Genomic DNA, 13,124 nt, shown 5'->3' on the forward strand with positions numbered 1-13,124 from the left:
ATTTTTTTCTATAATTTTAGCCAATTAAAAGCTCTTATTTTACCTCCTTTCAGGTAACAGTGAAGAGTTGATTATTAAACCTTTTTCTTTATTTCCAGGTCCACTTTGTGACAACTGTTTCTATAGCACAACATCCAAAGATCAATGAATGGCTGACCTTAGTAGAGAAAGAAATGAGAGTAACATTAGCTAAGTTATTAGCCAAGTCTGTACAAGAGGTGACTGCCTTTAAGTCTGGCAAGATTGATCCTGAGCAGTACATGAAATGGATTGATGGATATCAGGTACGAATCAATTATAGAATTATGAATGACACATTATATAATGACCTTTTTTTAGACACTAATATAAAAACATTTTGTAAACTTAGGATCATTTAATGAATGGCTATTATCTATTTTGAATTTATTGAACCATAAAACTAATTTTTGGGGAAGACGGCTTCAAGCCGTCAATCCCCAATGGGGTTGACCAGAGTGACATTCCCTCACATCATTCATTTTGTTTTTATAGTGTGGAAAACCCCCCAACAAATCTTACTGAGAATGATGAGATGGGGAGACACAAATGATCACAAATGAATAAATTGACTTTAAACACTTTTTTACACATTTCCCTTCTGTTTCTCTCGAAATTATCGTATATTGAGCTCTCCTTTACAATATTTACGTTTCTTTTACAATCCGGAAAAATCAGTATGACGAGATATTCTAAATATATTCAACCTACATTATATTTTATAGTGACGTCATTGTTGGAATGCCACACTACGCATAAGCAGGGATATCCTTCACTGGTTATTTAAATCATTCTTAAAGATTGTGCACTTATTAAAAAATAGTATATGTTAAATTTAAACATAATGATGTTTGCTGTAGATGATTCAAACATCAACATGCAATACTTTAATTTGTAGGTGAACAACTTTCAAAGTAAACAAAGTCCGAGGGGCTACATGAGATTGGGGAGAGAAACGATCTTTTCCATTTTTTTCTGTAAAACTCTTGTTTTGAGAATCTTCCTCCAATTCAGGAGCACCTCAATTTATGAGCTAATTCTCCACTAAAATAAACACTTAAAATGTGGCATTTAGTATATGATAAGTAGTCTTCCATTAAAACTAAATTTTGTGTACCAACATAATCATTGTAATAGTAACAAAAAAAATTACAAATGTTGCATTTTGTAGTTTAAACCTAGTTATTCATGAAATTCTACAAATATTTCAAAATGTAGGATTTGGAAGCATGTTTCACACAGTTTACATCAATCATATTGTTATTTTTATTAGTACCTGTATCCCTGTGATGAGAGATGTAACTGGGAACTTTATCAATGGAAATTTAAAACTGAATAGATTTTTCAGTTCTAACTTACTTAAGAAAAAAATTTAAAATCTTAAGAGTACTGTCACAAAAAATGGAAAATGGCCCTAGCCTGCAGTTCAGTCGTACACTATTAAGATTTCATAAATAATTGTAGTTGTTGTTAAATGACAGAATTCAACTAGAGAATTCAACTAGTTGAATTTTAGATAATTAACTATCAACTTCAATTGAATGTTTAGATTTAGAAGATGCAGATCTCTTCCATTGGTCTAAATTGAATCCTAAACTAAAGAAACGAAATTACATTAAACAACAATTGATTCCAATAGTGTCAACCTTCCACATGTTCTAGCTGTTCATTTTTTTTCATTCTTTATATGAAGACTATCAAAAGATAACCCCCCCCCCCCCCCCCCCCCCAAAAAAAAAAAAAAAAACCCAAAATGAAATAGAAACAAGGGCCGTCTTTCCCCTCAGAGCTATTCAGCTCTTTGATTGACTCTTCACATTGAATAATCTGCAAAGCGGATTATGTAAAATGTGAAGAGTCAAAAATTGGTTTTATGGTTCAATAAAATCAAAATAAATTATTGCCATTCATTATAAATAAATTTCTATCAAAACTAAGGCTCAAAGAACTTTTTATATTATTAACAATAACAACATACACACCTGTTGGCGTATGAATACACAACGTCAAAGTGGGCGTGTTGCCATCAAAATTGACAACATTGAAAATAAAACTAATAATTTTAACCAATCAGAAGACAGTAAAAACACAAAATTTATTTATATTTAAATAAAGACAACAACACTTTCATACATGTATCTGTTCTGTCACATGCATGCAAGACATATTTGTTTATTGTTATATATATTTATTTTCTACGTAAGACTTTGTTAATAGAAGAAGCTTATTAAGCTGCCTGGATTGTAATACAGTTGCAAAAAAAACTCATATTAGACTCACACATTAACATGTAATGAAATAATAATAAAAAAAAACCCATCAAACTAGTAACTTAAGATACCTGATTATTAACATCATTTTGCGTTTGTCCTAACACTGTTGATGTTTATGTTTTAGGCTCAGTTAGTAGTATTGGCCTCCCAGATTTGCTGGTCAGAGAATGTAGAAACAACATTACAGGCAATCTCTACATCTAACAAGCCTGATGATCTAACACCACTCCAAGGTGTCCTGACAACAGTAGACTCTACACTGAATGTACTGGCTGATTCCGTCCTTCATGAACAACCACCTGTTAGGAGGAAGAAACTTGAACATCTGGTAAGAACTGATATGTCAATAGTAAATATGATGAGATTGAAAATTTATGTTATTTAAAGTAGTTGTGAGAAGTAAGTGATATGCATAGAAAGTCACGGTAAAGCAGAGAAAAATATATACCTGAACATAAAATTTAAATGTTGTTTTTTTCACTTGACTCCTCAACTTATTATATAATGCAATTTCATGATGTCAGAAGAATATAAACTTTTTTGTATGAGGCTGAGAAACTGTGAAAGAGCAAGGTTCTACCAAACCCTTCCCCAGTTCTGTACTGAATACAAAAAAGTTTATATTTTTATGACATTGACCTAATATTGTTTTTATACTGCACCTTAAATTAATGCATTGAAAGCTTTTTATATTATTACACAAATATCAAACTTATCATCCCTTAATGAACCCCTGATTGTGGAAAAAGTGATGAAATTGACATTGCAAAAAAAAATAGCTGTGTTACTATATTTAGAAAATAAACACAACTAGGTGCAGTATAAATTAAGCATATGATAAATGATAAAAAATATGTATGTTATCTTTGTTTTTTTTCCATCTTTCCAGATCACAGAGTTGGTCCATCAGAGAGATGTTACAAGGATGTTAGTTTCACACAATGTCAATAGCCCTAAGAACTTTGATTGGTTATGTCAAATGAGATTTTACTTTGATCCTAAGAACACTGATGTTTTACAACAACTCTCAATACATATGGCAAACACCAAGTTTAACTATGGATTTGAATACCTAGGAGTACAGGAGAAACTTGTACAAACACCATTAACAGACAGATGTTATCTCACTATGACTCAGGCATTGGAGGCTAGACTTGGAGGATCTCCATTTGGTAAATATTGTGATTTTAGTACATTTATTATCACTAAGAACTAGTAGTTTCTCATTTTCAGTATGTAATAGAAATTTGTTTGATAAATTGGAATCATTCTCCCTGGTTTGGCAATATAGTTGTAAAAAAACAGTTACTGTAAATTAAAAAAAATATGTGTGCATTTATTATAAATGCAATTGTTAAATAAAAAAAAGCAAATTAAGACACAAATGCCTTAGAGGACATTAAAAATCACAGAGGAGACTGCCAGTTTTTATCATGATTATGTATGGTATGTTTTTAAAACGGCTTGATTTAATTTCATTTGTATATCTATATATAGTTATTTGTAAAATTTAAGTGATGTGATTATTTTTTTTTAAATTATATATAACAGGTCCTGCTGGAACTGGTAAAACTGAATCAGTCAAAGCTTTGGGTAACCAGCTTGGTAGATTTGTATTGGTTTTCAACTGCGATGAAACATTTGATTTCCAGGTTGGTAAAAATATAGAAAAAATTTAAGTATTAAAATTGTATTACTTATTTTTATACGACCACAAAAATTGAAAATTTGGTCATATATTGGTATGTAAGTGTCGTCGTCGTCCAAAGACATTTGGTTTTCCCACTCTAACTTAAGTAAAAGTAAATAGAAATCTATGAGATTTAAACACAAGGTTTATGACCGTAAAACGAAGGTTTGGATTGATTTGGGGTGGTTTGGTCCCAACAGTTAAGGAACAAGGGCCAAAAAGGGCCCAAATAAGCATTTTTCTTGGTTTTCGCACAATAACTTTAGTATAAGTAAACAGAAATCTATGAAATTTTAACATAAGTTCTATGACCACATAAGGAAGGTTGGGATTGGTTTTGGGATTATGGGCCCAGTTTTCAAGTTGGTCCAAATCAGGGTCCAAAATTATTATATTAAGTATTGAGTAATAGCAAGAAATTTTCAATTGCAAAGTATACCGCAATAGCAAGAAATCTTGAATTGCACAGTATACCACAATAGCAAGAAATCTTGAATTGCACAGTATTGTGCAATAGCAAGAAATCTTCAATTGCACAGTATTGCGCAATAGCAAGAAATATCTAATTGCACATATTGCGCAATAGCAAGAAATTTTTAATTGCACAGTTTTACGCAATAGCAAGAAGTATTCAATTGCACAATATTGTTCCGTTTTCAAATTAGTCTACATTAAGGTCCAAAGGGTCAAAAATTAAACTTTGTTTGATTTTTACAAAAATTGAATATATGGGGTTCTTCAATATGCTGAATCTAATCATGTATTTAGATTTTAATATTTGGGTCTGGTTATCAAACTGGTCCACATTGAGGTCTAAAGGGTCTAAAATTGAACATTATTTGATTTCATCAAAACTTAAATTTTCTTGGGGTTCTTTGATATGCTGAATCTAACCATATATTTAGATTTTGAATATTGGACCATAATAGGTAAATGACCAATTTAAAATTTTTAAGTTTTTAAGTTTAAGTTCTTAGACCACATTCATTCTGTGTCAGAAACCTATGTTGTGTCAACTGTTTAATCACAAGCCAAATTCAGAGCTGTATCAAGCTTAAATGTTGTGTCCATACTTGCCCCAACTGTTCAGGGTTCAACCTCTGCGGTCGTATAAAGCTGCGTCCTGCAGAGCATCTGGTTAAAGATTCAGTTGATTAATACTAATCAAAAAAGGCAGTTTATATCATTAGGGCCCCGACAAAGGCGGGTCCCCGATAGTGATCAGTCTGTCCGTCCGTCCATCCGTCCGTCCGTTCGTAACACTTTGTGTCCGCTCCATATCTAGAGAACCATTATGATTTCATACTTTATACTTTACATGTTTATTAACCACCACCAGAGGGCGTGTCATGATGTATGTACAACTTCCTAGGTCAAAGCTCAAGGTAAAAATACTTTGGTTTCAGTTGACAACCCTGTGTCCTGTGGTGAAGATCGTGTCTGCTCTATATCTTGAGAACCGTTATGATTTCAAAGTTTATACTTGACATGTATATGAACCAACACCAGAGGGTGTGTCATAATTTATGAACGACTGCCTAGGGCAAAGTTCAAGGTCAAAAACTTTGGTTTCAGTTGACAACCCCATGTCCTATGGTAAAGATTGTGTTCGCTCTATATCTTGAGAACCTTTATCATTTCAAAGTTTATACTTGACATGTATATAAACCAACACCAAAGGGTGTGTCATAATTTATGTGCAACTTCCTAGGTCAAAGGTCAAGGTCAAAAACTTTGGTTTCAGTTGACAACCCCATGTCCTATGGTAAAGATCGTGTCCGCTCTATATCTTGAGAACCGTTATCATTTCAAAGTTTATACTTGACATGTTTATAAACCAACACCAAAGGGTGTGTCATAATTTATTTACAACTTCCTAGGTCAAAGGTCAAGGTCAAAAACTTTGATTTCAGTTGACAAACCCATGTCTTATGGTAAAGATACAATTTTTTAATGCACATTATTCACAGCTGGGCCAATCTCAATGATATCTAGTTTATCCAAGGAGTATATCCATCAGTATTTTATCTACTGAATGTAAATACACTTATAAAATGAACATTTATGGTTATTCTATTGATTTATCCATGCTTAAAACTATTTATATTTAGGAGAAAATAGCAGTGAGCTGTACTGGAATAATTAATCATAAGGTGGAGTCATTTGATTAATTTGAAATGTTGAGAGAAAAAATGCAACCCCCGATTACAAAGTCTAGTATAAGATAAAGTGTTCATACAAAGTGCAGACAAAGAATTCATCTTTATAATTCATTACACATTGTAGGCTATGGGTCGTATTTTTGTTGGATTGTGTCAAGTAGGAGCATGGGGATGTTTTGATGAATTTAACAGATTGGAGGAGAGAATGTTGTCAGCTGTATCACAGGAAATTCAAACCATCCAAGAAGGCCTCAAGGAACTTGTAGGAGTAACAGACAAAAAGAAAGGTAAGATCTTATTTGACTGCATAAAGGGGAAAAAGTGGACATTTTGTTGGATGTGTAACAACTAATGGCCAGTATAGTATCTGTGTGAACATTGTATTAAAAAGGTATTCAGACAATATTTGATGATTGCATAATTAAAAATTAATCAGGAATATATTTTTATAAGTGATTAATACTTTGTTAAGCAATGAAAATGTCTTCAAAGTAGATGTGTATTTATATTTGATAATGGCAGATTTGTATTTTCTAACTATTGTAGGAGTAGCTGTAGAAATTATTGGTAAAACCGTGAAGTTGAATCCTGACATGGCCATTTTCATCACCATGAATCCAGGATATGCTGGTAGATCTAATCTCCCTGATAACTTGAAGAAATTATTCAGAAGTTTGGCTATGACAAAACCTAATAGACTTTTGATTGCTGAGGTCATGTTGTATTCACAAGGATTTAGAACAGCTGAAAAACTAGCCAGCAAGATTGTACCATTCTTCCAGTAAGTATTTGTACGGATATAACTCTGATCACTCTTTTAAATTTTTGCCTGTTTTTAAGGTTGTCTCTTTTTGATTCATGTTGTGAGTATATTTCCTGCTGACATTCAAAATAACAACTTTTCAAATAAAAAAATGTCTATAAAAAAAATTAATCTATGAAAGATAAATTATAAGACATCAAAATGATGGAAAATAAAAAAATAGATTTTGCATTTGTTTTTGAGTATTTGAAGAATAACAATTTTGGGAAAAGACGTTTTTAGTTTTTTTTTGTATATGAAACATAAGACGAACTGTATAAAATTATGTCACATGCAACATTAGAATAATTTAAAGATTTAATTAACACAGCTTATTGAACATTTATGTTTTCTAGGATATTAAGAAATAAAGAGGTAACTGTGTAAAATGAATTGAAGCATATCTTGGGTAAAAGCCAAAAGGGTTATGAAATATAATTGAAAACTGGAGAACATAACATCATAAACAAAATAAGCATACCTTTTGATATGGATACCAATGCTAACTATTTATCCAGTGTATTTTCATAGCTTATTGTATCTTACACAGATTGTGTGATGAGCAGCTATCACCACAGTCTCATTATGACTTTGGATTGAGAGCTTTGAAGAGTGTACTTATCAGTGCTGGTAATGTCAAACGTGACAGGATACAGAGAATTAAAGATGGCTTGTTAGAAAGAGGAGAAGAAGTTGATGAAGGGAAAATTGCTGAAAATCTACCCGAACAAGAGGTACAGAAATATATTTTACATTTGTATGAGATTATAAAAGAAATTTCATGTGTTCTTCTTCATCTTGTTTAAAAAAAGGGTTTGTCAAGCAAACTTTGTGTTCACATATAGAGTATATAACCTTGGTGATGATTTATTGACACATTTCTTTTTAACTGTAAATAAATTGCTGTTAATCTTGTTTGTTTAACACCCCCATTGTTGTGTTTGTAGATTTTGATACAGAGTGTGATGGAGACACTGGTACCCAAGCTTGTGGCTGAAGATATCCCACTGCTCAACAGTCTGTTACATGATGTGTTCCCAGGGGTAGAATACCAGGCTGGTGGTATGGAAGCTCTCAGAGCTGAGATAAAGAAAGTCTGTAAAGAGATGTATCTTGTATATGCTGAGGGTGAAGACTCAGGAGCTCAATGGGTTGACAAGGTAACAATAGAAGTCATATAAAAGCTGTTGTATGATTTATATTAAAAAGAAACTGTTTGGAATGACTCAAAACTTTTTATCTTAACACATGCTTTTTTTTAAGGCATTGTTAATTTTTCAGCTCACCTGACCTGAAAGGTCAAGTGAGCTTATCTCATCACTTGGCGTCCTGCGTTCGTCATCCGTTGTCCGTAAACTTTTACAAAAAAGTCTTCTCCTCTGAAACTACTGGGCCAAATTTAACCAAAGTTGGCCACAATCATCCTTGGGGTATCTAGTTTAATTATACCCCCGCTTTGAAAAAAGGGGGGGTATAAATGAAACTTTCGTCACATTTTTCTCAGGAACTACATATCCACCCTTTCTGTAATTTGGTATCAGCATTTATATATGTCAGCCATACCGTGTGATGCGTTTTCAGATTCATCATTCATCGACTTCCTGTTTACCGAACACTTGTATGATTTTACACATGATAGCCAAGTTGAAAATTTTCGTCACATTTTTCTCAGGAACTACAATACAAGGATTTCTGAAATTTGGTTTCATGATTTATATAAGTCAGCTATACCGTGTGATGCGTTTTCAGATTCATCACTCGACAACTTCCTGTTTACCGAACACTTGCTGCTGCATATTTTTACACTATTAATATTATCCACTTGCGGCGGGGGTATCATCAGTGAGCAGTAGCTCGCAGTTTCACTTGTTAAAAAATGTGTCCAATGACCTGGCCATCAAACCAAGATGGCCACCATGGCTTAAAATAGAACACAGGGGTAAAATGTTTATTTTGGCTTATATCTTTAAAACCAAAGCATTTAGAGCAAATCTGACATGGGGTAAAATTATTGATCAGGTCAAGATCTATCTGCCCTGAAATTTTCAGACAAATCGGACAACCTGTTGTTGGGTTGCTGCCCCTGAATTAGTAATTTTACGGAAATTTTGCAGGTTATTATTTGAATACTATTGTAGATGGAGATAAACTGTAAACAGCAATAATGTTCGGCAAAATAAGACCTACAAATAAGTCAACATGACCAAAATTGTCAGTCAACCCCTTAAAGGAGTTACTGTCCTTTATAGTCAATTTTAACAACTTTTTTGTCATTTTTTGTAACTTATACAAAAATCTTCTTCTTTGAATCTACTGGGACTAATTTAAATTAACTTGTCCACAATCATAATTGTGGTATATATAATTTAAAAAATGTGTCCGATGACACCACCTACCAAACAAAATGGCCAACATGGCTAAAATTAGAACATAGTGGTAAAATGCAGTTTTTGCTTTATATCTTTGAAACTAAGACATTTAGGGCAAATGTTTCAAGATTAAAATGTCCATCAGAATAAGATCTATCCCCTCACTATTTTTCAGATGAATCCTACAACCCGTTGTTTGGTTGTTGCCCTAAAATTGGTAATTTTAAGGAAATTTTGCAGTTTTTGGTTATTATCTTGAATACTATTATAGATAGAGATAAACTGTAAACAGCAATAATGTTCAGCATGACCAAAATTGTCAGAGAACCCCTTAAGGAGTTATTGTCCTTTATAGTAAATATTGAACAAGTTTTCGTCATTTTTGTAACTTGTACAAAATTCAACTGAGGTACTACACAGGCGTCAAAAGGTGTCATTATGGAGTAAAGGGGGTGGCGTCAAAAAGCGTCATTATGGAGGAAAGGGTTAAACTATGGGCCAAATTTAACCAAACTTGGCCCACAATCTTTACTAGGGTATCTATTTTAAAAAAGTGTCTAATGACCCAGCCTACCAAACAAGATGGCCGACATCAGTAAATACAGTAACAGGTGAGCGACACAGGCTCTTGAGAGCCTCTAGTTTTATTTCTTACTAGACTTGAAATTTCTGTTCATAGAAAAAAACTTTTTAAAGTGTTTTTTTTTTCTTTATATGAAATTTTTCCCTTTTTGAAAACTTCACTTTTATGTTGTACTGTTATACCACTGTCCCAGGTTAGGGGGAGGGTTGGGATCCCGCTAACATGTTTAACCCCGCCACATTATTTATGTATGTGCCAGTCCCAAGTCAGGAGCCTGTAATTCAGTGGTTGTCGTTTGTTTATGTGTTACATATTTGTTTTTCGTTCATTTTTTTACATAAATAAGGCCCTTAGTTTTCTCATTTGAATTGTTTTACATTCTTATCGGGGCCTTTTATTGCTCACTATGCGGTATGGGCTTTGCTCATTGTTGAAGGCCGTACGGTGACCTATAGTTGTTAATGTCTCTGTCATTTTGGTCTTTTGTGGATAGTTGTCTCATTGGCAATCATACCACATCTTCTTTTTTATATTTTACAAATCAGAAGATGATACACTGATTAGTAATCATATTTGTCTTGAAGTTGTGCTTTTCAGTTCTAAACTTGTCTTGAATTGAAATATTTACTTTTTGCAATATATGAAATTCCTGTTTTTATGTTTTAGGTGCTACAACTTTACCAGATTACTAATCTCCACCATGGTTTGATGATGGTAGGACCTAGTGGTAGTGGTAAATCTAAAGCCTGGAGAGTTCTATTGAAGGCTCTAGAGAGACTGGAAGGAATAGATGGTGTAGCTCATGTCATTGATCCAAAAGTAAGATATTATTTTGAAATTGTGCTTCAATACAAAAAATGTTTGATTATATTCCTGTGGGGTATTTTATTTTATAAAAAATATATACATTTTCTATGGTTTTGTTGAGATTATGGATCAATTAATGAAAATATGTATTGAAAATTTTCTGTTCTACAAGTTATGACTTCATTTCACTTTATTTTTAGTCCATATCCAAGGCATTGTTGTATGGTAATTTAGATCCTAACACCAGAGAATGGTCAGATGGATTGTTCACACATATCCTCAGAAAGTAAGTTATTTCATCTAATTAGATATTAAAGTCAACCAGAAAACAGAAATTGAAACTGTAACAAAAATCTATTACAACTTTGATAATTTGATAATTATACCAATTACATTTTACAATTACCAAATTTAACAGGAGAACAATGATTACCACTGGACTTGAGGCTCCTTGTTTACAAGAATCATGATAAACATGTTTGTGAGTACTCTCCTCTACTCTGACTTCGAATGATAATGAAACAAAAGACAGGACAAACTGAAACATGTATTGAAAATCTTTTGTTAGATCAAAACATTTTACAATTGCATTTAAAAGGAACAACTTGAAACCTTCTGACATATAATGAGCAAACTTGTCAGTTTTTCTGCTAAACATTTGATATTAGCATAATCACAGACAATATGAAAAGAGGCTTACTAAATGAATATGAATATTTTGACATTTTCAGAATCATAGACAATGTTCGAGGAGAACTACAAAAGAGACAGTGGATTATATTTGATGGTGATGTAGATCCAGAATGGGTAGAAAATTTGAACTCTGTACTGGATGACAGTAAAATGTTGACATTACCTAATGGTGAACGTCTGGCTATTCCACCTAATGTAAGCATATCTTTCTATGCATAGTTCTAATGCTTGTATTACTGTTTGATTGATATTATATTTATTCTACGATAACAATCAAAGGATTCAGCAATAACAAATTGTTGTGACTTGAATATCACATACATGTATATGCAGAGAAAAGAAATTTTGATTAAGATTCATTGTAATATTGAAATTGAAGAGAGCTATCTACCAGTGATTTCTTTGGAGTTACTAGTATATATTAGAGATATGCTTGTATTCTATGAAAGCTTTGCAATTGTAATTAATGATAATTGTTGACATTTTAGGTGAGAATTATGTTTGAAGTACAAGATCTTAAATATGCTACCTTAGCCACAGTCAGTAGATGTGGTATGGTATGGTTCAGTGAAGATGTCCTGTCTACAGATATGGTCTTTGATAACTACCTACAACTCCTGAGACATGTACCTGTAGAGGAAAGTGAAGAGGAGGCTATTAAACCTGGTGGCAAGAAGGAGGAAGAAGTGCTGTCACCATCCATGCAGGTAAACTTGGACTGTTAAAATACTTGGCTTTGTTGAATACAACTGTATATAAATATAAGAAGATGTGGTATGAGTGCCAACGAGAAAACTCTCCATCTACTTATGTCTGTGATGTATGTATCTTTTTCTATAATGTGGTGAGATCTTAGAAATGATTTGACAACCTGAAAACACATGAAACATTATTTTCCAACAGAGGAGTAATACATATACAAATCTCATTTACTCACCTGAAAATATACTTTAATAATATCATATCTAAATAGACTGAACTCATTACATGTCAGAAAGATGACATGCACCAGAAGCACAAGATATTCCTGTTCTATGCAGATTAAAATGGAGAATTGTAGAAGGCATTAGATCAGAAATAAACTTTGAACATTGCTGTCTTTATTTATTTCAGACTCAGAATGATTGTGCCGCTATACTACAGCCTTACTTTGCATCTGATGGGATTGTTATCAAGTGTTTAGAATATGCTGCTGATTTAGATCATGTGATGGACTTTACTAGACTAAGAGCTCTAAGTGCTCTATTTTCCATGTTAAATCAAAGTGTGAGGAATGTTATAGCATACAACAACTCACATGCTGACTTTGCTATGCAGGTAAGATTACTATACCATTAAAACTGGAAACTAACAGCTGCTAGCATAGATATCTTTTAATAAAGGATTAGAATTAAATTTCTTCTCATATTCTTTTTAATTTTTATTAAGAATGGTTCAATAAAATTTGACTCTGAAATCAATTGGCAGATAAATTCTATTATATTGATGATGATTCTTTGTTGTGAAATATTATTCTCAAGAAGAAAAAGGGAGGGCACTTATTGCTTTTTCTTATAAATAAGCAGAGTAATATTCATAGAAAGAATCCCAAAGAACTTAATTTTAAATCTAAACTACACTGTTTTATAACTAAGACAACAGTCAAACATGCAATAAAGGATTCTTCAATAGAATGAAAGAATATAAAGCTACCTATGCTGTCTTACTATTAATAGACAATAATTATA

General features: G+C 32.6%; 1 protein-coding gene across 6 annotated transcripts in view; it reads left to right on the plus strand.

The window, feature by feature from the left end:
* The window catches only part of LOC143067879 (cytoplasmic dynein 1 heavy chain 1-like), an 88,243-nt gene that overhangs the window by 30,472 nt on the left and 44,647 nt on the right, over window positions 1–13,124 (plus strand). For all 6 annotated transcript variants that reach the window (XM_076241480.1, XM_076241481.1, XM_076241482.1 and 3 more), the window contains exons 34-46: window positions 99–284; window positions 2,416–2,619; window positions 3,181–3,463; window positions 3,843–3,943; window positions 6,268–6,430; window positions 6,690–6,924; window positions 7,496–7,679; window positions 7,893–8,105; window positions 10,564–10,716; window positions 10,905–10,990; window positions 11,436–11,592; window positions 11,886–12,104; window positions 12,511–12,714. In XM_076241480.1, the coding sequence (XP_076097595.1) occupies window positions 99–284; window positions 2,416–2,619; window positions 3,181–3,463; window positions 3,843–3,943; window positions 6,268–6,430; window positions 6,690–6,924; window positions 7,496–7,679; window positions 7,893–8,105; window positions 10,564–10,716; window positions 10,905–10,990; window positions 11,436–11,592; window positions 11,886–12,104; window positions 12,511–12,714 (2,388 nt within the window). The remainder of the gene's footprint in view (window positions 1–98; window positions 285–2,415; window positions 2,620–3,180; window positions 3,464–3,842; window positions 3,944–6,267; window positions 6,431–6,689; window positions 6,925–7,495; window positions 7,680–7,892; window positions 8,106–10,563; window positions 10,717–10,904; window positions 10,991–11,435; window positions 11,593–11,885; window positions 12,105–12,510; window positions 12,715–13,124) is intronic.

Source organism: Mytilus galloprovincialis, chromosome 3 (genome assembly GCF_965363235.1).
Source record: "Mytilus galloprovincialis chromosome 3, xbMytGall1.hap1.1, whole genome shotgun sequence".
Taxonomy (NCBI): domain Eukaryota; kingdom Metazoa; phylum Mollusca; class Bivalvia; order Mytilida; family Mytilidae; genus Mytilus; species Mytilus galloprovincialis.